Here is a 22,933-nt window from a genome sequence, read left to right as displayed (position 1 = left end):
TAATGGAACTTTCTATCACCAAACTACCTTATCCCAGGGCCTCTGATCTTTTTTTTTTTTGCGGTACACGGGCCTCTTACTGTTGCGGCCTCTCCCGTTGCGGAGCACAGGCTCCGGACGCGCAGGCTCAGCGGCCATGGCTCACGGGCCCAGCCGCTCCGCGGCATGTGGGATCTTCCCGGACCGGGGCACGAACCCGTGTCCCCTGCATCGGCAGGCGGACTCTCAACCACTGCGCCACCAGGGAAGCCCAGGGCCTCTGATCTTGTTGGATAACCTGGTCCTGGAGAAAGTCTCCCCTCTTGATCCTCAGAGGTTCCTCCTCTTTCTTCACAAAGTTTTGGCTACTTCCCCACATTGATACTAACACTGTTCTTTCCTGCTCCAGGTGGAGTAAGGGGTACTTAGAGTTATCACATCTTGCGTGTGTGTGCGTGTGCGTGTGTGCGCGCGTGTGTGTGTGTGTTAGTGAGGGAAGGCAGAGGATAATGAGCAGCTCTCACAGCTTAAAAGCAGCCATTTTCCCACCCTGCCTTCCTTCTTCCTCCTGTGATGGTATCTTTCTAGTTTCTGGCCTTACCTTGCCTGACTTGAGAGAGAATTGGAGCCGGTTCTCCCCAGAGTCCTGTGGCATTAACCACTTAGCTCTCCTGATGCCTTAGGTCCTGCGTTAGCAGCTGGAGGCTTTCATTTCAAGTAAGCCCCAGGTCACTCCATTAGTGGTGGGAGTTGCCGCTGATGGAAATGAGTTTCCTTTTTGGTTAAGAGGCTCAGAATTCAACTGAATGTGAATTGTGATGAATTCTACTCTCACCACTCTTTTCTGCTGGCTTTCCTCTCTCTGCCTTGGCAAGACACACCCCTTTGCAGGACTGGGTTCAAGATGACTTGGCTCTTTAATTTTTAAACTAGGAGTTTGTAATCAGCCCACAGGGCATAGAAGTGAGCCCCACGTGTAGTCGGGGAGGGTTTGACCACCATCTGGTCCCACCCTAGCGAAGCATTAGGGCTCTACCTTCTTGGGCATTAAGGGTGCCAATTCTGTTAAGGGGTGTCCTGGGGCACCAAAGGTGAGCTCACACATGACAGGTTGGAAAGGCTCAGCAAAGTCTTGGTGCATGAGTGGGTTTTCTTCTGCTGGAAAAACCACGGGCATGATGCAAGCCCCTGCTGACAGAGGCCCTCGCCCTACAGCAAAAAAGGAATGATTACATCGTCGTGCTCCCAAGGGCGTAGGCTGGTTTGCAGATGTTGGCCTGCTGTTTAGGTTCATGTGGCCTGAGCTGGAGAGACCCCCTCTTCTCGTTGCCAGGGTTTTATATTGTTAATTAATTGGTTCTTTTTAAGGCATTGAGAGAGGGGTTCTCTGGGAGAAAGATATATAAAATTTTCTGCCATTAAAAGAACATTTTTCTCTTCTGAGGGATTGCGCATACTTGCTACTGGGAGAGATTTCCATTAGAAGATGGAGTAATGGTTATTTAATAAGACGTTACTCATGCCAGCTTCTTAGCTCTCTGCTGAGGTCACTTATGTTTCAAAAGTCTGAGTGGTGGAGAATCCCTGCCCCTCCATCTCCCTGTCTTAGGAGGGGCAAACAGAGGGTCTTCTGTGGTCGAGCTCTGTGGATGTGACATGGCCACTGCTTCCCATCGGATGAGGTGACCCAACCTTGTCTTTTAAAAACCAAAACTGCTGACTGTGTTGCCTTCTAATTTCAATGTTGCTTTCTTCATTTGGCGTCCTGAAAGGGGAACTTCCAGTAGAAATGTTACTCTGTGGCAGACATGCAGTAGAAGAGAGAGAAATGTATTAGTGATGTTGAAGAACCTTTTATACTTTTGTTCATCTCCCTTAGTTTTATTAGAAACAGAAAACAGGATCTTAGGAACTCTGGTAGCCATGTATCCCCTGACGTGTACTGTGTATGTTAGGAAAGTAAATAAAATCAGGGAAATGGACTCGAGAGAGATAGAGGAGGGGGGTTCTGTGTTAGACAGATGGTCAGGGCATGCCCTTCTGAGAGACTGTAATTCTGAAGAGACCTGAAGGCAATGAGGGGCTGAGCCGCGGGAAGAGCATTCCAGGGAGAGGGCACAGGAGTGCGAAGGCCCTGAGCTGGGAAGGTAGGAGCACAGTGATCTCCTGATAGGATCCCTGCAACCCGGTGCCCCGGAGCAGGCCCTCTTTCCACTAAGTCAGGGTTCCTGGCCCCCATCTCTGACTTCCTTCCCCACCCATCAGACCTCGCCCGGGTCTCCTGGAAGCAGGGCCTCTTCCTCTTCTTCTCTCTCCCAGACTCCACTGCTTTGGTGTTAGCTCTGTACCCTGGTCCCCCTCTTCTCCCCACACCTGATTTCACTAAAGCACTCGTGGAAATTTTTTCTAAATACCTGAAGTCAACTGTTGGCATTTCTTTTCGCTTCAGCCGTAACAATCGTGCTTCTCTTTGAAGCGATGTGATTCTCTACACCCACAAGGCAAGGGGTGGGAGGTGGACATAAAGAATAAGAGTTGGGGCTTCCCTGGTGGCGCAGTGGTTGAGAGTCCGCCTGCCGATGCAGGGGACATGGGTTCGTGCCCCGGTCCGGGAAGATCCCACATGCCGCGGAGCGGCTGGGCCCGTGAGCCATGGCCGCTGAGCCTGCGCGTCCGGAGCCTGTGCTCCGCAACGGGAGGGGCCACAACAGTGAGAGGCCCGCGTATTGCAAAAAAAAAGAAAAAAAGGAATAAGAGTTGCCACCTTGGCTTTTCACCCCACTCTCCACCCTTAGTGCCTGAAGGGCTGGTGTGTGTACCTTCACGCTGACAAAACTCTTCTGGAATTGGGACCTGTGACTTTCCAATTTCCACGAGCAGCCGCTTTGTTCTCAGTCCTCATATGATTCACGTGCAGAATCTGACACTGTAAGGCTTCCGGAAAGTGCCTCACCGACTAACTGGTTGACTTGTTAATTCACAGTGTGTACATTGAACGCCAGCCATGAGAGGCGCTGCTGCAGACCCTGGGTATGGAGGTGAATTACACGGTCCCCGTTCCAGGAGGACTTATAATCCCAGGGCGGTCACAGCCAGCCATGGGGCAGTGGAGTCGACAGGAGGTGCTGAGGCAGTGCATGGAAGGGGCCCCTCGCCCGGCTGGGGGGCTGGGCTGCGAGGGTCTCCCTAGACCTCTGAGCGCAGGCGTGCTCTGACTGATTTCACACAGCCCCGGTTCTCCCCCTGCCCGAACTTCCTACTCCACCTGGCTGCCTCTGTCTCATTGTCCTAGCCTCTCAACTGGGCATTGAAAAGAATTATTTTATTCAAGTATAGTTGACTTACAATGTTGTGTTAGTTTCTGGTCTATGGCAAAGTGATTCAGTTACACATATACATACACATTCTTTTTCATAGTCTTTTCCATTATGGTTTATCACAGGATATTGAATATAGTTCCCTGTGCTATACAGGAGGACCTTGTTGTTTGTCCCTCCTATATATAATAGTTTGCATCTGCTAATTCAGTTGGGCATTTAATGTGAGTCCTTCTCTCTCTGCCTTCTGTCCCTTGCAGATCTTACCTTTTCTTTTGACTTCTATGCTGGATGAGGCCCATGTACCTGTCTGGGGTCTCTCCTTATCTCCAGAGCCAGCCTCTGACTCACCTGCTCTCTCCAGCACCTCACTTTTGCGCTTCTACAGTCTCCTTTCTTTTGACTTAATTCCACCTCATTTTTGAATTCACCCTGACTGAAGTTTCCATCCTGGTTTAAAAGGGTTGTTGGAAGAGAGAATGTGCCATGGGCATTGGGCCTCCCCGTCTGTTCTTTCTGAGTACGCCAAGAAGGCAAGGCCCCGATGGCTCTTCGTCCAGGCCATTATTCAGGGTTATGTGTGCAGCAAGCGACCTTCAGGGAAGAGGCAATGCCTCCTCCCAGACAAAGGTTTGCTACTGCTCACTATGAAAACAGTGAATCCCTCCAGGTCAGTGTTCCTCTCCCATGGCAACCCTCTGCATGTGCAGGCATCCTGGATGGGTCCTTTGTGTCATCATTGTGGGATTCGGGGGACATAGGGAACCACTGCAAACCAACACAAAGCTCTGGCTACTTCTTTTGCCACATGTAATAAAATCCTCAGTCTCTGGTCAAGAGGCTCATGCCTCTTACCAGTGTCCATGAAAGAGTAACTTGCAAGCTTAGAAATGGGGTAAAACTTTAGACCCCGCACAGTTTTTAACAAGTGTTATCTAAGCTTCTAACTCTAACCTATCATTTGATGTCACCAGGTAACCAGGTTTCTTCCTATGTCCTGAATGGTGCTGAGCACTTTTTTTTTTTCTACTATATCCTTCCCCCCACCCCCGCACCCCGCAACTACCACCATTGTTGGCCTGCTTCAGTTCTCTTCTAGGGTTAAGCTGAGTATTCTCCAATTATTTCCTGTCCTGGCATCCTGCCCCTTAAACTCAACTTTGAACATTCTCTAGGAAACCCAGTGTGAGCTGTTGCCCAGATTTCATCTGATCTGTTTACTTGTCTGCCTGCATGTCCAGGCCCTGCTGTGGCTTAGGCTGCCTAACTGGACTCTTCCACGCTTGCCCAAAGGTCCCTAAGTCATCCCTAATGCCTTGACCTGGAACTAGCAGTCACGGCAAGTAGTCCTGCCTTTCAGTTGGCTGATAATAAGAGCTGACATTTATAGAGCACCTACTACGTACCACCTGAGACTCATCCAAGAGTTCGTAGCTAGTGAGAGCTGCAAAGCTAAGGTTTGCCCCAGCAGTCTGATTCCATGTGCTATAGTGCCTCCTGCTGGGAGGAACTTTCATTCCTATGTCTTGCCCTCATTTCTAACTCTTGACCTATCTTTATTAGAAAGGAAACCATTTTGGGACTTCCCTGGTGGCACAGTGGCTAAGACTCCGTGTTCCAAATGCAGAGGCCCTGGGTTCAATCTGTGGTCAGGGAACTAGACCCCATGTACATGCCGCAACGAAGACCCCATGTGCCTGCTGCAACAACGATCCTGTGTGCTGCAGCTAAGACCTGGCGCAGCAAAATGAAAGAAAGAAAGGAAATCGTTTTAAAATGCTCTTTGGTCAGTTACCTGAACAACTTGTCAACCTCCATAATCACTTTATGAAATCAATATTTTTAAATAGCAGTGTTTCTCAGGGAAGAATCTGACAATGAAATGAGAACTTAATTTATCAATAGGTCAATGAGGAAAGGTCTGCAAATCAAACCTATTATATCTTGGCTTTAATCCAGTTTTTGTATATTTTTATGAAACAATGGACAGTATAGTGTATATATGAAGTTCACTGGCCTTGAATTTTAAGAGCCTGGATCTGTTAAGTCTTGCTAGATGGCCTTCACCTCTGGGGACCTCGCGTTTTCCATTTGTAGAATGAAAACCAGATCTTCAGGTTTGTGTTCAGATATGATTCTGTGTCTAACAAAGCATGTTAACTCTCCCACAATAGCAGAGCCCTTGTTCCAGGACTGTTATATTCCTCTTTTCCCTCTTTCCTTTCTTTTGTTTTTCCCTCCCTTCCCTTCCTTCCCCTTTCTTTGCTATTTGTGTTACTATCACCAAATACCATCACTCAAACTTGAAATCTCATAGCTGATTTGAATTGCCGCCTTTCCAGTCAATGTTTCGTTCAATAGGCCATTCACAACCTTACTTTCATTTCCATTCCCAGTGCCATGTTCAGTTTTATGTATTTATCACCTCTTATTTCCACATCTACTTTTTCTGCTCTGTTTTCTCTTCTCTTCCAGCCTTTGTCCATCTTTAGACATATTTTGTATATAGCTGTAACCCAGGTGCTCATAAAATTTTGCTTTATCCTTGTATCAGTTAACAACTCTTTAAGCCTGTTGCTACACGGTCTATGTAATCTGTGTTTTAAAAGGCTGCACACCTGTGTATGGCAGCACTGACAATGATTCTTCTGCTGATGAACATTGAGGTTGCTTCCAAGTCTCAAATCATGCTGCAATGAGTATTTTGGTGAGCTATTTTCCAGTTAAATTCTTTAGTTGCAAGAGACCAATTCACGTTATCGTCAGCCATTTTTTCTTTTCCCCCTTTGGCCACGCTGCACGGTGTGTCTTGTGGGATTCCCCGACCAGGGATTGAACCCGGGCCCTCAGTAGTGAAAGCACGGAATCTTAACCACTGGACTGCCAGGGAATTCCCTATCGTCAGTCAGTCAATTGATGGACTTTTGATGATGATAGAGGGAGTGTCACAGAGAGGGAGGAAAGGCGAGGGGCCCAGGGAAAGGAATGGACTCTGTAGCCAGGTGGGCCTCTTCTGGGTGCTTCCCTCTGGGTGGGCTTCATTTTTCTCCCATTGCCCAACTTCTTCTGTTATTCAAGCCCCATGGTAGGAGAAGATGGGTCCCTTTGCTCTTTCAACATTATATCTCTATCTTACAAGAGTCTATTTTTCACTGAAGTGGAATCTCTTTGTCCCAATTCCAAATTCTGGGAGAAAGACTCCGACTGGCTCTTTTTGTGTTGGGAATCTATGCTTTGTCCAATCAGCTGGACCAGTGGTGGGTCAGACTGGATAGAGCTGCTGGCTGCTGGGGACCCATCCCTATAGGTGAGGAGTGCAGCTAGGATGATCCGTAGTGAGCTGATACCTCCCTTAATGTGTCCATCCTTTCCTTAGGGTAAATTCTGAGAAGTAGAACTCCTGGATCCCAGGGCATAACCATTTACCTGGTTAGTATCATCAGTTCAGTCCCAGTGAACAGCAGGCCATGGAAATTTAAATAAGCTGGTGTTGCCACTGGGATAATAGGCACCCACTGTGAGCAGGCTGTAGGCAGCAAGCAACTCTGCACAAGGAGCCACACATTTCCTCAGTAAAAAGGCATTGAATCTTTCCCAGTTCTGCTCCATAGAATACTGAGGAGAAAATGTTTAGCTTGAAAAATTTAAACATAGGTGTTGGCTACATTGTCTGGTTCTTGGAGAAATTCAACATGAAGTTCCCTTTCAGGGAAAACAAGAAACAAAAATAAAACCTGCACTCTGCTTTCCAGCCCAGGTGAGCCAGTGTGGGTGTGTCTTTTGGTGCTATTCTGATTGGTGGAAGCCAATACTTTGAATATCACCCTTGAGTGAAACCCCTTTAGAATGTCTGAGTGTTAACTAAAATTGCTTCTTGATGTGTCCAACAGGATGATTTACCTGCAAAATGTACTAATACCAAGGAGTCAACCTGTTAGATGGGTTATTAAACTGTGCATTGAAGTGAGGCAGAATGGCTATTAAATGCAAAGGTTTTGCTTATCATTATTACTGTGTGGCACCCCTTCTGACAGTCATTAGTGACTGGATTAGAAAACAGAAGCGCTCAGGAAATAATTTTATTTTAGATCAAAAATAATACGGGGTAAGACGCACCTTTCTTTGGCATTCAAAGAGACTAAATCTGCCACGAGATAACTCCTATTTCTTTTTCTTTTTTTTTGTTTTTTTGTTTTTTTGTTTTTTGCGGTACGCGGGCCTCTCACTGCCGTGGCCTCTCCCGTTGCGGAGCACAGGCTCTGGACGCACAGGCTCAGCGGCCATGGCTCACGGGCCCAGCCGCTCCGCGGCATGTGGGATCTTCCCGGACCGGGGCACGAACCCGTGTCCCCTGCATCGGCAGGCGGACTCTCAACCACTGCGCCACCAGGGAAGCCCTCTTTTTCTTTTATTGAAGTATAGTTGACTTACAATGTGTTAGTTTCAGGTGTACAGTAAAGGGATTCAGCTTTATATATATATTATGTATTATATATATAATATATATATGTGTGTGTATATATATACATATATATTCTTTTTCAGATTCTTTTCCCATATAGGTTATTACAAAATATTGAGTATAGTTCTCTGTGCTATACACTGTTGTTTATCCATTCTATATATAATAGTTTGCATGTGCTAACCCCAAACCCCCACTCCATCCCTTCTCCACCCCGCTTCCCCTCGACAACCACAAATCTGTTCTTTATGTCTGTGGAGATAACTCCTATTTCTGATTGTAGGTAGAGGATTCTGATATAGGTGACAGTCATACTTGCCAAACTTTTATTTTTATAGTGGATTCAACTTAAGTAAGTCATGTTCCATTTATCAGCTTGTCTAACCCTCAAGATAATTGAAAGGTAACCAAGGCAGGTAATCCCAGTGTTGCAGATGAGAGAGCCAAAACAGGAGGGTTAAGTGACCTACTCCAAGTCAAACATTAGTGAGCAGAAGACTAGGATGAGAACTGCGTGCTCCTGATTTCCCAGCCCCTGATTTCCCACTACAGTCTTTATGGTTACATAGTTTGGTACCTAGCCCACTCTTAACCAACAAGTCAAAGTCTGAGTACACACGGTTGGACACGGTTATTAATTTTCAGGAATTTAAAGGAAATCTGAGATATTTGGCTTCACAGGGGACAAGTTAAATATTTTATTCATGAGAAGTATGACTATGCATCTATAAAGAGGGAAGCTATTGATGTACTAATCTGAAATAATTGCTAAGAAATATTCGTAATACTTTTTATTTTGACATATTTTAAGACTTCCAAGAAGTTCCAAAAATTGTACAGAGAGTTCCCGTGGGTCAGGAACTCTCTCTTACCCCAGCTTCCCCCAGTGATAAGATATACATAACCATAATCCATTGTTAAAACCAGAAAGTTGAGATGGGTACAATACCATTAATTTAAGTAAATACTTTATTTGGGTTTCTAAGAAATATTTTAAAATAAAGAAAGAAGGTGAGATAGTGTATATTATGCATCCTATTTGTATATTTTTAAAGGGGTGAGGAGGATGTGTGAGTTTGTGTTTATTTGTTTCCATATGCGTAGAATATCTCTGGAAGGATGTATATGAAACTAGAGACACTGGGTTGCCTCCAAGGAGAAGATCTGAGCAGCAGAGTGTAAAAGAAATAGAATTATGCTCTTTTGTACCAATCCATCTATTTTTTAAAAAGGTAATGAGAAATCTTTTTATGTGTTCATATAAAATAATCTTTAAATTACATTTTTAAGGTAAGTAAATCTGACTGTATTCCATTTGCAAAACATATGCATAGATATCTTTGGAAGAATATATAGGAAATTGGTAACATTGATTTGCTTCCAGGGATAAAAATGGGCAGCAGGGGACAGAAGCAGAGGGAGACCTTTCACTGAGTACCTTTTGTACCTTTTAAATTTACACGATGTGAATTTATTTCCTTTTCAACAAAATTAAGAAAACTGAAAAAATTAAACCCTAAAAATAAATTGCTTTTACCTTGTAATTTTTTTTTTCCTCTAAAATATTCAGTAGCTTTCTAGCTACTCTCTGGCTAAAATCCAAATTTCTTAACATGACATTTACATTCTTTTTATAACTTGGTCTCATTATTTCCTGCCTGGAGCTTCTGTTCCACCTAAATCGTTTTATTACTTTCTCTTTCCAAATCCTGCACCTTCTGGCATTTCTTTATTCTTGTCTCCTTCTTCCTCAGCCATCAGAAACTAGCTCAGGCTCAGTTCTGTGACGTTCCCCCCCGAACAATCTCCAGCCCTCTGTGGCTTGTCTCTCATCCAGATTTCTGTAACAGTATACTGTCAGCCCTACACATTTGGCTCTTATCCCATACTCTCTTGTCTTTCAAGGGTATGTGTACTCTGTCCCCAAATAAGATTCCCAAATCCTTGTGGGCAGGAGCTGAGAAGGACAGTTTTCTGAAACTCCCTTTTCCTGGCAGAACCCTACACTTGGTAGATGTCCCAGTGATGCTTTTTGGCTAATCTCTTCTTTGCAGAAATTTATTCCATGCATATGCTCGCTTGATATGCTTAAGAATCCCAAGCTGTATCATGGCGCTAAGAAATTATCTATCCACCCAAACACCCTAGCAGAAAAAAAAGAGGACAAAGTAAGAGTTAAAAACTCAAGAAAGCACATGGTGTTTGAATACTGATATATTTTTAATATACCATTTCTGGAAAACCAGATGCATGCTGAATTTTTTTCCTCTTTTTCATTTTGGTGCATATATTTGGCTGCATTTTGGAAAATAGGCCCTGTTTTCCTGGTAACCATGGTGAATTAACTAGTTTTTCTGATATATTATCAATTAGTTCTTGCAGTTCTTGTTTTGGGGAAATGGCAGAGTTGGATTCAAAGGTTGACAAGTCTGCTGTCAGATCCACGTGACTTCTAACTCTGTTCTTTTTTTCTGCGGTACGCGGGCCTCTCACTGTTGTGGCCTCTCCTGTTGCGGAGCACGGGCTCCGGATGCGCAGGCTCAGCGGCCATGGCTCACGGACCCAGCCGCTCCGCGGCACGTGGGATCTTCCCGGACCGCGGCACGACCCCGTGTCCCCCTGCATTGGCAGGCGGACTCTCAACCACTGCGCCACCAGGGAAGCCCTGTGTTCTTTTCTTTATAGCAATGGATATATGTCAGGCTCCCTCCGTGGCACAGCACTGTTTTCAGATTTAACGGGCACAAAGTATAAACTCTCTTCCTTGGGGAGCTTACATTCTGTCGCAGGTTGTATTAGTCTTTGTGCACTCTGTAGCTCTGTATGTAGTAGGTGCAGCCAGTTCCTGGAAGGCTGTTGATAGGTAGCCTTAGAACTAGAGAAAAAACCTCTGAAAAAGGTTGATCTTTGAAACAGAAACCAGTAAGAACGAAGATGCAAACAACAAACAATAATAGAAATAGCTTACCTTTGCCTAAGTCTTTTAGTTAGGCCCCATATTTCAAGCATATTATCTCTTCAACTTTACAGTAATTGACTGAGGTGGATATTATTGTTATCTTCTTTTGCAGATGAGAAAAGAGACTCAGAGAGGTTAAATAACTTGACCATGATCACACAGCTAAGTGACAAAGCCAGGATTCAAATGCAGAGCTTCTGCCCCTGGGTCCCTGTGTTTAACCTTGATGTGATGTTATTGTTTTTCCAAAGATTAGTCACATGGACAAGTAACTTATTAATATACTTGTCTTACTCTCTCTAACTAGATCACAGAGTCTCTAAGTGGAAGACTGTACCTCATTTTCTTATGGGTCTCCACACATAATTATCCATAGCACAAGGAGCTGGACATTGTCAGTACTCAATACTCCAGAATGAGTGAATGCATAAAAACAATTATGGCTTATAAATGTTGTGTTAATAAGACCATGATGTTCAGATTCAAAATTCAACAAACCAACTACACACCAAGCAGTGTGAGAGGTGCAAAGAGCATGAAGTTTTGGAGGACTGGAGATGATGTCCATGAAGGGCCTGGCACAGGGATGTGCCCAATACATGGTACTTTTATTAATACATTAACACGATCTAATTTTCCTTACACACAACCCTGTTAGGTAGTATATTAGTCTGCTCAGACTGCCATAACACAACACCACAGACTGGGTGGCTTAAACAACCAAAGTTTGTTTTCTCACACTTCTAGAGGCTCAAAGTCCTAGATCAAGGTGCTCTCTTCTCACTGTGTCCTCACATGGCCTCTGTGTGCACGAGGGTGTCTCTTTCTTTTCTTATAAGAACAGGCCCTATCAGATTAGGGTCCATTCTTAAGACTTCATTTGATCTTAATTACCTCCTTAAAGGCCCTTTCTCCAAATCCCTCCACAGGGGGTTGAGGCTTCAACATATGAACTGGGGGGAGGGGGACAGAATTCAGTCCATAACAAGTAGTTATTCCCTTTCCATTTTACAGATGTGGAAATAGACATTTAAAGGAGTGGTTCCTGTTTTACTGTGAAGCCTGGCTGTGCTGTCAGAAATGTCTATCACCCATATTTCTGTAGGTTTCTTTCCTCTTAGCAACTTAAAGCGTTCAACCATCTAACCCTCTCTAGAGGTTTTTTCCCTAAGAAGACAGAGTTAGTATTATCTTTTCTCTGGATGTTGCTGGTGAAATCCTGACAGTTGATTTTTTCCCCTGAGTTTTTCACCTTCATGCCTTCACTTCTCTTCTGTTATTTTATAATTAGCTGAGACCATGGGGGTTATAATGTAATTGATTAGTTCCACTTTCTTCTACGTTACAGAACAGGAACCATGGCAAGGCCAGGCTTACCAACTCTGGAATAAGGCTGGGGAATGGAAGGCTGTTCAGCCTACAGCAAACCCCAGGTGGGACTATCTTATTGCGCTGTCACCAGAAAGCATGTGTGACTTCCCTGGTGGTTCAGTGGTTAGGACTTCTCGCTTCCACTGCGGGGGGCATGGGTTTGATCCCTGATCGGGGAACTAAGATCCCAGAAGCCCCACGGCAAGGCCAAAAAACAAACAAACAAAAACAAAACAAAACAAAAAGCCTCAGAAAGCATGTTATTCTTTACCTGAGGGCTTTAATATCATTATAACTCAATATTCTCGACTTCACTGTTTCTGCCTACTTGTACTTTCTGCCGCTTCATGTCTTCTATTCTCTCTATCTTACCAGCTTTGGTCAAATTGTTATTTCTATCTTGAGTTCAAAACTCATTTAGGGAGAGTCTGGTTGGTTCAGCCAGTCAGCATCCCTTTGGGTCACTGGCCAGCATTTGGTCTAGTCGTATGTGTTGCTTCAGTACAATGGAAAGAATTCTTTTATCTATCACAGCATGAGGAAAATATTTTTGAGAATATACAATTTCTTTTCTTCTGGTCCTGTGTTTACTTCTCTTCTATCACGCAGTCTAGTGTCATGGTTAACATTCAAGCTCTGGAGTAAAAGCGTCTGGGTTTAGACACTACTTCCACCACTTACCAATTCTATGAACTTGGACAAATTTACTTCACTTCCCTGTGCCTCAGTTTTCTCAAAATGAGATTGTTAATACAGTCCCCATCTCACAGAGTTGAGAGGATTCAACGAGTTAAGGCATGTGAGCAAGCACAGTGCATGCATATAGTAAGCACCCAGTAAGTATTACTTGTTTCTAATTGGTTGTCTGAGTGTAGTTGCCCTCTTGGAAGGAGAATGTCAGTTCTTTTGCCAAGAATATCTCTAATCATAAATTTACAAATAAGCATTTTAGATACCTGTTCTGTGGCTGATTAAGTAGCATAATTAACCAAGGCTGTTAGTTCCTGATGACATTCATTCAACAATTCCACAAGTGTTACATATACAGTAACTTTTGTATTGAAACACTTAACACAGGCAGAGTAGACAGGTTGTTATTATCATGATGATGAGCTAAGCACAGGAATATCCAGAAAGCTAGGGGAAATTTTTATGTGCCATTGGGCACCTTAAGAATTTAAAAGACGGAGCACTTCTGGTTTGGAACTGCTCGATTTAAACAAATTTTTGCTCAAATAAACTAAAAAAAAAAAAAAGAATTTAAAAGAAAATATGATGTATCTTGAGGGTGAACCAGGAAAGGCATCAAGGTCAAAGCCTTAGAAATCTCTTACAGCCTTAGAAATCAAGAAGTCCTCGGGGGCTTCCCTGGTGGCGCAGTGGTTGGGAGCCCGCCTGCCGATGCAGGGGACGTGGGTTCGTGCCCCGGTCCGGGAGGATCCCGCATGCCGCGGAGCGGCTGGGCCCGTCTCGACCTGGGGTCAAAAACTCAAACACCAACTGCGGCCAGGCAGTTACTGAATCAGAAGTTGGGAACTTCAATGGTAAACCAAAGCCCAGGCCCCACCCCCAAACTAATGATAATTTGTAGGAGTTGGTACCCAGCAGCAGTAGGTCCAGCAAGGAGTAAGCCTTTACAACGCCTCACTGATTCTATTGTGCAGCCAGGGGTGAGAACCACTGCAATTCTAAACCAACGAGGGCAATGAGATTTGCCAACTTCTCTGAAAAAGTCCAGATTTGCATGGGAACTTTCCCAAACTTTAAAATGGCAAGTAATTTAAAATGTAAAAACTAAATAAATAAAAAAAACAAACACCCTGGGAGTCAAAGAAAACATGGATAGGGGCTCTGTTGGGCGTCGGTTTGTAACCTTCCTTGCAGTTCAACCTTCAGCTTGAAGAAGCAAACTGATACAGAGATAAGTTAAATAACTTGGCCAAGATTAAACGGCGAGTCAGAATAACTGAGTTGGGACTAAAACCCGGTCCTTTTGAATTTAATGTTCCTTCTATGTTAGGTAAGGAACACTTGGAGATACACTTTAAAAAATGGGTAAGACTGTGGGCAGAGAGAGGGCGTTCCGGGCAGAAGGAATCCCAAGACCAGTGCCCGCAGGAATCCCGCAATCAGCGAAACTGGGCGATTCCTAAATAGACGAAAGCGAACTTGGGCCTTTGAACGAGGAGAATGAACCACGCCTGCGCCTTCCACAGGCGGGGCCGCGGAGAGGCAGGTGGAAAGGTGACGAATTACGACCTCCGCTGGCGACGTTCACGTCTCCTGCCGTAAAGGCTGTGTGTGTGGCGCATGCGCGTCTCCTTTCTTTTTCGGATTCCTGACGCGGTTGCTGCGGTTGCTGTAGTTTCCCTAAGTGTGTTGCCCGGGCCGTCGCCATGGTGAAGCTGAGCAAAGAGGCCAAGCAGAGGCTGCAGCAGCTTTTCAAGGGAGGCCAGTTTGCCATCCGTTGGGGCTTTATTCCTCTCGTGATTTACCTGGGTCAGTATGAGAAGAATCTGGGAGGAGTCGGGAGGGAAGCGGGTGCGGAGGCCGAGACTCCATTTTTGGTTTGGGGCGGGAGAGAGAAACGCGACCACGCCGCGCGTGCCGTTTGAGGCTGTCTTGTCGAGTGGGGTCGGTCTGAGTTCGAGTTCTTGTTCTGCCCTTTACTTTTTTTTTTTCGTGGGGGGGGTCTTTAACATGTCACGTAATGTCTCCCGTCCTGTTTTTACATCTGTAAACTAGAGGTGACCTACTTTTCTGACAGAGTTAGGACGACCTGACGTATGTGAAAACGACGAATTCACTCTTTGGCACTAGGTAGGTTTTCAGGGCGTTAATCCTCACCTTTCCAGGTGGGCCTAAGTGGAAAGAGACCGGTGAACCTCGTGGGTATGCCATTGCTTTGAGGCATGATTAAGACAATAGTTGTTGGTTGCCTCTGCGTTCTCACCAGGAGTAACAGGTTTACTGGTGAGGAAACCGAGGCGTAGAAAAGTTCTGTTCCTTGCTGAAGGCCACACAGCTGTCACGTGGGGGAGTTATGAACTCAAGCATTGGGGCATCAAGGCCCATACTCTTCACCACTATGCTGTAGTGCAAAGATTTGTAAGTGCTCAGGCAAATATTTTCACCTAGGGCTGCACATTGGTAATTTATCCTGTTTCTAGCCTTGGATAGTCTTTTAATTTTAATCTGCCCTATTCAGGCAGTATTGTGGAAAGGAAAGAGTCTCAGCTCTGTCAGTTTGATATCTTCTAAAACCCAGGTTCATATTTCAGAATCCTGTGATTTTAACTAGGTGCTGCTTCTTGTTTTTCTTGCCTTTTTTTTTTTTTGGTGTAAGATAAAGTACATTCACTCAGTCTTGACAGAGTGTTTGACTGTGCTGGACATTCTCTAGGTAGCTTTGGCTCCCATTTCCCCATGAGTTGCAAGGCAACTGATAACTTGGAGATACTTCAGTATGCAGGACTTAAACAGATCCTTTTCCGCCCTTATTTCTAAAATATTTTTTCTAATATTCTCCAATTGGAGAGTTTTAATAAATCTTTTTTTAAAAAAGATTTATTATTTATTTATTTAATTTATTTTTGGCTGCGTTGGGTCATAGTTGCGGCCTGTGGGATCTTTTGTTGCGGTGCGCAGGCTTCTCTCTAGTAGTGGCGTGCAGGTTTTCTCTTCTCTAGTTGTGGTGCGCAGGCTCCCAGGGCACATGGGCTCTGTAGGCGCGTGGGTTCCAGAGTGTGTGGGCTCTGTAATTTGAGGCCAGCCAGCTCAGTAGTTGTGGCACTCGGGCTTAGTTGCCCTGTGGCATGTGGGATCTTAGTTCCCTGACCAGGGATTGAATCCGCGTCCTCTGCATTGTAGGGTGGATTCTTTACCAGCGGACTGCCGGGGGAGTCCCTCCCTGATTTTGAACGCATTTTTAAAAGAAGCATTACTTTGCCAGATTTTAGTGACTTTGTATAGGTATCAAAGGTTAGGGCAAGTAATTGGGACACCCTGCTCTTACAGGCTGTTATTCCCCTCTTTCTTCCAGACTCATCCCCACCTCAGCTTTCACTTAATGGTAGAACGGCCCAGTTTGGCTAGTCAAGCACTGGGAGGAACTCTTCTTTTAGCTAAGGAAGGTATGGGGGCTTTGATGCTTCCCCGTCTTTGTGCCATCTCCTTTTTCCATTGTGTATATCGGGTTCGGTTTTAGTCTGCTCTTGCTTTCTTTGTCCCTGTGGTTTCTTTGTTGCTCTGTAAGTCTTCGTGTACCTTTCCCTCCTCCCCTTTTTGAAATTGCTTTTCTACTGCCAGAAAGCTGTAGCTTGTTGTGACATCTGTGTAGCTGGTTGTTACAATCTGTGTATCAGGGGTTTTGGTCGGAAGAGTAGGTAATGCTTTCCTTTTCCACCTCATTTTCTTTTCTGTGCACACCAGCTATATTCTCTTTACTAGGACTACCATTATGGTGATTTTTGGTACCCTAGTGTCCAACTCAGGTGGAGATTGATGTTAAGGCTATCTTTTTGTGCTTCTTCCTTGTTAATCATTGTCTTTTTCCTTATACTGTATCTAAACTTAATTTCATGTCTAACCTACTTCCCATGCTTTACTTCTCCACCTTAGCTCTCACTAAAAGCTGCAACTGCAGGTTGAATTTCTTGTGTAATTTAGGTTCAAACATACCTTTTAGGGCTTCAGGGAGTATAGTGGGAATATAGTGCTATAAAATCGGACAGATAGTGACATGATGATAAAGAATGTGTTTGGACAGTTACCAACAAAAGGATTTTAATGAATTACCTGTTGGAAGACAATTCTCCATAGTATCTTGAATTTCTACAAATCTGGTGAGCAGAGGCAGTGACCACCCTTTGTTCCATATCTTTAAGGATGTTGGTAGGGTGAACAGCCTTGGAAAATAGTTCCAGGGCAAAGGGGAGACATGCTCACTGCCCATTATGAAAGATTCTGGTTCCCCAATCTCAGGGTTCATCTCCTAAATGGTAATACTCTGACTGTAGCTGTTGCTGGGAGTAATGAAGTGTCCTTGTTTCTTTCCTCTTTTTTTTCTTAATAACTAAACTTTCTCCCTTAACATTTTTTAAAAAAAATTTTATTTACTTACTTTTGGCTGTGTTGAGTCTTCGTTGCTGCGTGCGGGCTTTCTCTAGTTGTGGGAAGCGGGGGCTACACTCTTTGTTGCGGTGCGCAGGCTTCTCATTGCCGTGGCTTCTCTTGTTGTGGCTCACGGGCTTAGTTGCTCCGCGGCATGTCGCATCTTACAGGACCAGGGATCGAAACCGTGTCCCCTGCGTTGGCAGGCAGATTCCTAACCACTGCGCCACCAGGGAAATCCTGTCGTTTCTGACTTGGAATCTTGTATCTTCTACCAGCATCTGTGAAACTGGTGGGCCAGTTTGTTGTCTTGAAAATGGGGTAAAATTTCATACTCCACAGTTCTTAATGCCAAGTCTAATTTTAATCAGTTATTTCAGCAAATTAGTATATATGTTGTCTAGTTAATTGATATATTTTAAAAGGTAAAAGTTTTATTTAATCATAATTGTAATGAGTGTTGATTTAATTAAAAATAACTTGAAATTTTTTCCCCCTCTTTCTATCACCAATCTTTGGCTGCTTTATGAAAAGAGTGGTTCATAGGGGATAAAATAAGATATCTTCAATTGTTTCTTTAAAAAAGTATAGTTTAAAAAAAATCCCTGTGCTCTTTGTAGTTCATCCACTGTGATTTGGTTGTTGTGATATCTTTTTTGTGGGTAATGACTAATAATGAAAGAGTGTGTGCTAAGGGTTGCTGTGCTAATTGTGTGTATTATAGGAATAAGGTAGTTTGTCTTCCCTACTGATTAGTTCTGCACATAATCACATACTCTAGTGAAAATTCAAGACTGTTCTGTTGCGCAGGTAAATCTAGGTAATTCTGGTAGATCTGGATATCATTCTAGCTACCCTAGATTGATTTAAAAAGAAAAAGTCTTGATTGTAAATTTTTTGTCTGCTAGGGTTTTAATTAGTTTTTATTCTCTTTCTCTTTCTTCCCTCCCCATCTCCCTCAGGATTTAAGAGGGGTGCAGATCCTGGAATGCCTGAACCAACTGTTTTGAGGTACTGCTCTTACAAATAAGCATTGCAGGGCAAATATTCATACATTAGTATTAAGTCATGGCAAGCAAAAGAGAAATAGTGGTACGTATTGTAGCAGAGCTTTATCAGTCAGGTGTAGTTTTGGGCTGTTGGAAAACTGCAGCAGTTTGCAGACCAGTCTAACTTATGTTATCAGATAACTGCTTTCTCTCCCCTTCCTAATTTTTATTGGGTTGGCCAAAAAGTTCGTTCGAGTTTTTTGTAAGAATGGATAAAGCCAGATGAACTTTTTGGCTAGCCCGGTATATACTGCGTTGGTGTTATAACCATAATGAAGCATATTTTAAAAGGAAAAGAACTAACTTATCCTACCACTTTAAAAGCTGAACTGTTTTTAATACCTGTATTCCTGTCTTATCCTTATTCAGATAAATACGGCCTTTTATGTCATTCTAACAAGAGTACAGAGAATTTTGCTTTTTTCACCCAATGTTAGAGTTGATAGCCCATATATTTTCTAGTTGTTGATCACTTAGGTTTTTCAGTTTTTTAGTATTTCAAATAACAATATAACAAACATTTTTACGTGCATAGGTTTTGATTTATTTCCTTATCAAAGTGTATGAACATTTGTGACTCTGAAAATGCATTGTCAAATTCCTTTCTCTGAAACAACCTTGTAGTTGTTGGATAAGCACTTGTGAAAACTTCCACACACACAACACACACAGATATACGGAGTATATATATTCATATACTCAGACGTATGTGTGTGTGTATGTATATACTTGTGAAATCCATATGTATGCGTGTGTGTGTGTATATGTGTATGTGTGAAGGCAGAATCTGGAACAGGCAGGATTGCTCTGTAGAAAGGACTGGCACTTCGATGACTAGGACCCCTGCACAGGTGCTGTGGGATTTCAGCTTTACCCTCTGTCTTAAGACATTTATTGATTGTCCTAGCAGACTTTTCACTGGCTATTCTAGGTCTTCAGCTTCTTCAGACTTCTAATCTAAGCCACTCTTTTCTAGAATGAGCAGAAATAATAATAGTCATGTTACTAACAGTCATTTACAGTGTGTCAGCCACTGTTTTAAGTGCTTTATGTGCAGTATCTCTAATTGTCACTTCAGTCCTTCAGAGCCGGTCACACAGTCAGTAGGTGGTAGAGTATGTCTGTCTCCAAGGCTTACGCACTTTCCACTGGGTCATGTGGCCTCCCTAGGTAATATGACCTGTTACTTAGCACAGTGCCATCTGATATGAATTTCCTCCATCTTCTCTGACTTGCCGGTCTCTCCTTTCTCAAAGCAAGGGTTTTTCCTTCTTAAGGGTTATTGCCATGTGTGCCCTCTTTGTGTCCATTTGTGCTGTTACTCTCTTTTCCCTGATACAGTTCTTCAGTAAATGGTCTTCACTCACTGCTTCCTTTCTTCACTTTTCTCTTTCTTTAACCTTTTATGGTAGAGCTTCTTAAAACTGCTTTCAAAGGTCCCCACCAAGCTCCTTTTTTTGGCCTTTACTCTTTGAACTATCAGTTTTCTTTTTTGTGAAATGGGGTTTCAGGTAATGTATCTGCTACTGAGTAGCCGATAGACCTCAGACCAGTTATTTCCTTAGGGAAACAGTACCTTAGGAAACATTATCAGAGATGGAACTACCTGGTCAAGCTGTGTGAACATTTTCCAAGCCCTGAAAGTTACCATCAAATACTTCTTCCCAAGAGGCCATTAACCTTTTTAAGATAAGTTTTCTCTTTTATAAGTTGGGCATACTATCTACTTTATAAGATTGCGATGAGGATTGAATAAGAATATTGTGTGTAAAGTATTAACGGTGCTTGACAAGTAATGTTTGAGCAGTAAACTGTTAATAATAATTTTTAATCTTTTCGATGTCACCTCATTTACCCCACTTTTTTCTCCTGTGAGAACTATGCTCTAGCTACATGACACTGCATGCTAATCCCAGAATAAACTGTATTTTTTCATGCCTTTGTATGCTTATTCTCCCTCAGCCTGGAATGCTTCTTCCATTCAGTTTTCACTTGTCTAGAAAAGCCCAATCTCAAATGTCACCTCTTCCCTAAATCTTTTCCCCCTTCTCCTAACTGAAATTGCACCATTTTTTGTGTTCCTATAGTATTCTTTTGTGTCTGTCATTCTTTGCTTTGTATTATGCTTGTTGCTTATTTGCATTCTATGTTGTCCTGCAAGTACCTAAAGTAGCTGCCAACTACTTTGGCAACACTTTTTAAATGTTGAATTAACTTAATTAAATGATCCTAACCTCTTGGTGGTCTTGGAACAGGAACTGATACAGCATTTCCTCCTGTACAGTTTTTAGACTAGACCTGCATCCTGAGAAATAGTGTTTTTTGAGCCCCAGGTGATCCAGGATCCAGAGGTGGTGCTAGATGTACCCTTTTGTTGTACTGGCTTCAGTTATCCCACCAAGAGTTGACCCTTGAAAGTTGCAGACTGGATGAAGCAGCCACCCCCCTGCTTTTTGTTTCTTCACCTTACTGTCATCTCAGTGCTCTTGTCATTGCTGGTGCTGATGATCATTCTTTTCTGTCATTAGGGACATTTTCTGATTTCTTTCCAGGGATATTTGTGATTTAGGAAGGGATTGAGGAATGCTGTTAAGAGTTATCCTGTTACAGAATTTCATATACTGTGCTGCTTGCACTGGAGAGACTTGACTAAGTGGTCTTCCTGGGTTACCTGGTCTGTACCCTGAAAGGAATAGACTTGTATCTGCCAGGCTTTTCAGTAATGTAAATGTTTTATTAATATAAAACTTATTTAGCAATATAAAGTTTATTGTTTATATCTAAATTTATATATATCACACTTGTAGAGATAATATGGTTCATGATTTACTGGTCTGTTTCCCTTGTTAAGTTGTTAGATTCCTTGGGATTAGGTCCCCATTTGTCTTAGTGTCCTCCTCTTTCACTCAGGATGGTGCATTGTACGTGGTTGGTTGATATGAATGCCTTATTTAAAATGCAGAATTTAATGAATAAGGGACAATATCTTAGTAAAACATTATTTAGGCAAAATATATGAATACTAAGTAACTGAGAGAATGATTGTTCCCATTATCTTTATAAAGCCAAGGAAGATTTTCTTTTCTCTTTATCTTATTAGATGCTCATTACCAGTGAGGAAGAGACTTCGATAAATGAATAATTTGTTTTCATAGCTTAACTGTATGCAAAAATACTTGGGGTTTATTGTGAGATTTTAATACACTTTTGAAAACTGGGAATAGATGCATGTTGGTTTGTTTTATATGCAGAGGGAAAATAATTTCTAAAAATTAACAATGCTCAGATTGTCATTTTGTAATGCAATTTTATTTAAGTTGACATACTACTAGAAACTACATTTTTAATCAACAGGACTTAGAAGTAAAACACCTCTTTCTTGTCTCTTTCCTGGATCTAATAATGATACAGCTTTATTTTCTGGGTTCATCAGTCCTTCATATCAATATTTTGGTTGACCTCAATTTATGTTTTCCTTTTTGTTTATAATAGGTAACTACAATAAAAAGTAATAAAACTATGTTTCTTTAAATAGGTCTCTATGTTTGTTTTTTTTTTGCCCAATGAGATTGATCCTTCTGCTAACTGAATTTGATAGATGAGTAAACACAAACATAAATGTATAAAATCTTCTAATTCTTAAGCTATGTTTAAGAAGTTTTTACTTTGGGGTTTAATTTATTTTTCCTCTTCACAAACATTTTAGCTTACTTTGGGGATAAAGGACTATTTGGTCATCTGGTTTTGGAAGCAATCAATGCAGAGGAACAACATGGAAGGTGTGCACTCTGGCTGGGATAAGAGATGGGACATCGTTCAGACGTTCACCAGTTGGATGGCACAGGGCTCTTACTTCTCAGATGCGTCTGTGGCAGAGTGGAACCTCTACTGACTTATTTATGATAGACTGTATTAAAATAAATGTTTTTTTTAACAATGTTATGCCTTGAGTCCTTCTTGAATTGAACATGATAGGACTGTTAGGTAAAAATTTAGCCTTTTGGTACTTTTTCAAAACAGGGAATCTATGTATGTGCCTAGATGCTACTTTAAAAAAATAAGAAAATTTCCAAGTTAATTCCTGTCCATTCACTTAACAAATGGATTCCAGTTTCCCTTTGCAGTGAATTAATAACTCCTTCTGAGATGTTCTGAAGTAGTAAAAGTAGAGACAGCTCTCTGTGACAAACTGAGTCCTTACTTCCTGTACTGCACTGGAGTAACATTCTCATTAAAAGAAATAGAGTTCTTTGGCTGTGTTGGTAGGGAATGGGCGTGGCATTGGCGAGTTGTGTGTATGATTTGTGAGTTAAACGTGAGTCTAAGATTTCCCTCAGTACTGTTAGGAAGCTAGAGGTGGCTGGGCAAGAGCCCATAGTGAGCTACACAGAATAGTAACCCTACCTATTTTCTGATAGAAGAAAAGGCATTTAATGGAACTAGTTTTCAGTTCCGCATCCTGGTTTCCTGGGACCTTTATCAGTATTTGAAGGCCCCCCCCCCTCTTTAAACTTAGTTTTTTTTGTAATTCTAACAAAATAGATCTATTTAGTTAGTTTTGGGAATTGTAATTAATTATAGGAAGGTAGGCCTGAAACAAGGTATGACACGGTTTGGGAGGTGCCCATTGGATTGAATGTTTCTAACATCCAGTGTTAGAGAATGATCATGAATGTAATCTCCG

General features: G+C 42.7%; 1 protein-coding gene across 1 annotated transcript; it reads left to right on the top strand.

The window, feature by feature from the left end:
* The first annotated feature begins 14,406 nt into the window (after positions 1-14,406).
* Positions 14,407-22,191, top strand: TOMM7 (translocase of outer mitochondrial membrane 7). The gene is made up of 3 exons (XM_024738498.1): positions 14,407-14,587; positions 18,163-18,211; positions 21,956-22,191. Exons 1-3 carry the CDS (start codon positions 14,485-14,487, stop codon positions 21,969-21,971), a joined length of 168 nt encoding a protein of 55 aa, XP_024594266.1. The 5' UTR covers positions 14,407-14,484; the 3' UTR covers positions 21,972-22,191.
* The last annotated feature ends 742 nt before the right edge of the window (positions 22,192-22,933 follow it).

This window comes from Neophocaena asiaeorientalis, unplaced genomic scaffold (genome assembly GCF_003031525.2).
Source record: "Neophocaena asiaeorientalis asiaeorientalis breed wild unplaced genomic scaffold, Neophocaena_asiaeorientalis_V1.1 scaffold89, whole genome shotgun sequence".
Lineage (NCBI taxonomy): Eukaryota > Metazoa > Chordata > Mammalia > Artiodactyla > Phocoenidae > Neophocaena > Neophocaena asiaeorientalis.
Note: the sequence above shows the minus strand (reverse complement) of the source record. Positions and strands in the feature narration are given on the sequence as shown.